Here is a 2,981-nt window from a genome sequence, read left to right as displayed (position 1 = left end):
TTTTTTTTTTTTTTTTTTTCAAAGAAACCCAAATCTGTATTCAGATTTTTGGAAAAGGGGTCGAATTTGACCCGAAGACACCAGCAGGGATAAATCAGATTTTTGGTTTATTCTCAGATGGATATCAAACGCCGTACTGTCCGACATTAAAAAGATAACCATTTGTCATTTTCATTTTTTTAAAATACTAAAAATTGTAAACAACATGGCCAAAACTATGTGGACACCCCTGAAACTCAAAGTTCTTCCCGAACACTCTGATTCTCTGTCCAAATCCAAAGATAAAAACAGGGCTGACAGTAGTTAACGAGTCGTCATTTTCCCCCAAAGCTCAGCTTACACCACCGCCGTCAATATGAACACACCTGGCGGGCCTTTTTGTCGTCTTGTTCTGGTGTGACATCACTTCCTCTTTGGCTGCGTCGCCGTTGGCGATCCCGAGTGTCGGCTCTTGGTGAAGGAACACCTTGGACGTGTAGGACATTTTAACGTCTTCTCGCTTGTCCATCTGAAAAGGAAAAGTTCCAGAAAAACAGAAAAACGAGCCAAGGCCATTGAGTTTGAGTTCGAAAAAACTTTAAAACATCATCATTTTTCTTTTGGAAAACAATGAAACCGGGTCCCACAGACCCGAACGCCACACTCTTAGAAATTTCTGTTTAATAATGGTTGTATGACTGTATGTTTTCTAAGAGAAATTGTCCATAGAAAGTGATTAACAGTTGTATTTCTGTTTATTTATAATTCAGATTGCATCATGGGTACTTTATCTGTGCTCCGTCTGCATTTCACCAGCAGGTACCTGGATGAGGGAGCATCAAAAGCCTCAAAAAAGCTTCAAAAGTGGAACAAAACGCGTTGAAAATGTGTGAAAAAAAAGCACCAAAAAGTAAATAAGCGTTGAAGCAACCGCCAAAATCACTTAATGCGGCAGTTTTTACTTCAGCTGCAAATTTTTCTTCAATTTTTGTTTTTTTAAGTACGGTTAATGAGCTGCCAGACCTTTTTTTCTGTTATTTTACGGATTTATTTCTTAGAGTGCACACAGGGGTTAAGACTAAAACAACTTGGACGGGGTCTCGAATTAATTTCAAAAACCTGACGATCTCGATACTGACTCCGACTCAAAGGTCTTGCAGCTTGACTCCGTTGTTTTAATTTTAATAACTTTAACTCTTGTCCCATTTCCCGGTCTTGTACGGTCTGTTCACCGTGTCTGGTCACGGTGGAGCCGTGGTGATGTGCGATACGAAGCCCAAAGCGCGGCATTCTGCCATTTAATTTACATTTGTAAATGTAAAAGAACGCGATTAAAAGGAGAGTTGTCAAAATGCTCGAACCATCTCCTCCATGGAGTTTAGGTCTGACGGCCATTTTGTTACAAAGAAAACAGACGTGTTCTGGCGAGTTATTCATCTTTCTTTGGTATGTGAATAATTTGCATAGTTCTTGGGTGTTCGGTTTATACTGTTTTTTTTTTTTTTTAAATATTTAATAAAAACATCCTATTTTCTCAAAATCTCCCCCCCCCCCAAAAAAGAAAAGTGGTTTGCATCGAACCGTAGGTCAAAAATCCTGATATGAACCGAGTTGCAGGTTTGGTGTATAGTGACAGCTTTAACTTTAGAAACTCACCTCTGTATTCGGCATTTGAATCTCCCCCCTCCTCCTGGTCATCACTTCCTGTCTCTTCCTCCCGTCTTCCTCCTCCACCCTCTCTGTCTCCCTCCTCCTGGTCATCACTTCCTGTCTCTTCCTCCTGTCTTCCTCCTCCCCCCTCTCCCTTGCCGCCGCCTCCTCCTCCTCCTCTTCTTCCTCCTCCCGGGCCTTCCTCCTCTCCCTCTCCATCTCCACCGCGACTCCGTCTCCTCCGTCTTCGTGGTGCTGTCTCCGGAGCCGGCTGGAGCCCGGGGCCCACCCCGGGACGCTCTTCGGGGGGACGGCCTTGTCCACGTCCTCGTCCTCTCGGTGGTCCGCCTCCCACCCGAGGCCGAGCTCCTGCAGGCGCTGCTGCCTCCGCCTCTCGCGGCGCTGGGTCCAGTCGCTGAAGCCCTCGTCCTCCTCCAGGGACGGGGAGCCGCCGGGCTTCAGGCCGCCGTCGTACCTGGGGACGGGACGGCAGAGGACAGTCGGGGGACAAGTCAACGGCGTGGACACAGCAGCAGGGTTAGGTTCTGTAATACTGTAAGGACTTTAAAAAATAAATAAATAAATAATTTTTTATTTAATGTTTTAATTAGTTATTAATTTTCTATTTTTTGATTTTTTAAAGGTTTTAATTTATTATATTATTATTACTATTAATTTTTTTTAAAACATTTTTTTAAATGTTTTAATCATCATAATTATTATCATGTCTTTTTTCTCTATTCTGTATTTTTCTTACTGAAAACTGCTGCTGGAAATTCCAGTTTCCTAGGCGGAGTCGTCCCAAAAGGATCGACAAAGAGAGGTCTAGGTCTGAAAGGCTGCGAGGAACCCAGGAACCCAGGAACCCAGGAACCCCGTGTTAAAGTGATGAATCATTAATGTCCAGCAGTTTGTCCAATGCCCTCCTCTCTGCCACCGTCACCAGTGGGTCCGGCTTCATGCCGACCACGGAGCCGGCCCCCCCTGATCACTTTATCCAGCCGAGTTGGACAGCTGAACCGGATCCGAGGCGTTAGCAACACACCAACCATCAGCCTCCGCCGCAGCTGAGATAACAGCCCAGTAAAAACAGGAAGTGGAAAACTGGACAGCGACATTAGGGATGTGTCTGGGATTCTAAGTTCGACATTTAGTATTTCATAAAGTGGCTTTATCCAGTTTGTCATAACTGCCTTTTGTTATCTAGCCCCTTTCTACAGAATGAGATCTGTTTTACCGATCAAACGCAACTATGAGAAAATCCAGCATCATCAGCAGACATCACTAGTATCAGGCAGTCTCACCTGGGCCTCAGGATTGAACCACATCGTGGGTGTAGATGGGGGGGGGGG

General features: G+C 44.7%; 1 protein-coding gene across 1 annotated transcript in view; it reads right to left on the bottom strand.

Annotated features, from left to right (window-relative positions):
- The window catches only part of lsp1a (lymphocyte specific protein 1 a), a 39,997-nt gene that overhangs the window by 21,362 nt on the left and 15,654 nt on the right, over positions 1-2,981 (bottom strand). Inside the window, exons 3-4 of the mRNA XM_032511806.1 lie at positions 1,636-2,104; positions 366-508 (exon numbers count right to left, since the gene is read on the bottom strand). Of these exons, the coding sequence (XP_032367697.1) occupies positions 366-508; positions 1,636-2,104 (612 nt within the window). The remainder of the gene's footprint in view (positions 1-365; positions 509-1,635; positions 2,105-2,981) is intronic.

This window comes from Etheostoma spectabile, unplaced genomic scaffold, assembly GCF_008692095.1.
Source record: "Etheostoma spectabile isolate EspeVRDwgs_2016 unplaced genomic scaffold, UIUC_Espe_1.0 scaffold463, whole genome shotgun sequence".
Lineage (NCBI taxonomy): Eukaryota > Metazoa > Chordata > Actinopteri > Perciformes > Percidae > Etheostoma > Etheostoma spectabile.
Note: the sequence above shows the minus strand (reverse complement) of the source record. Positions and strands in the feature narration are given on the sequence as shown.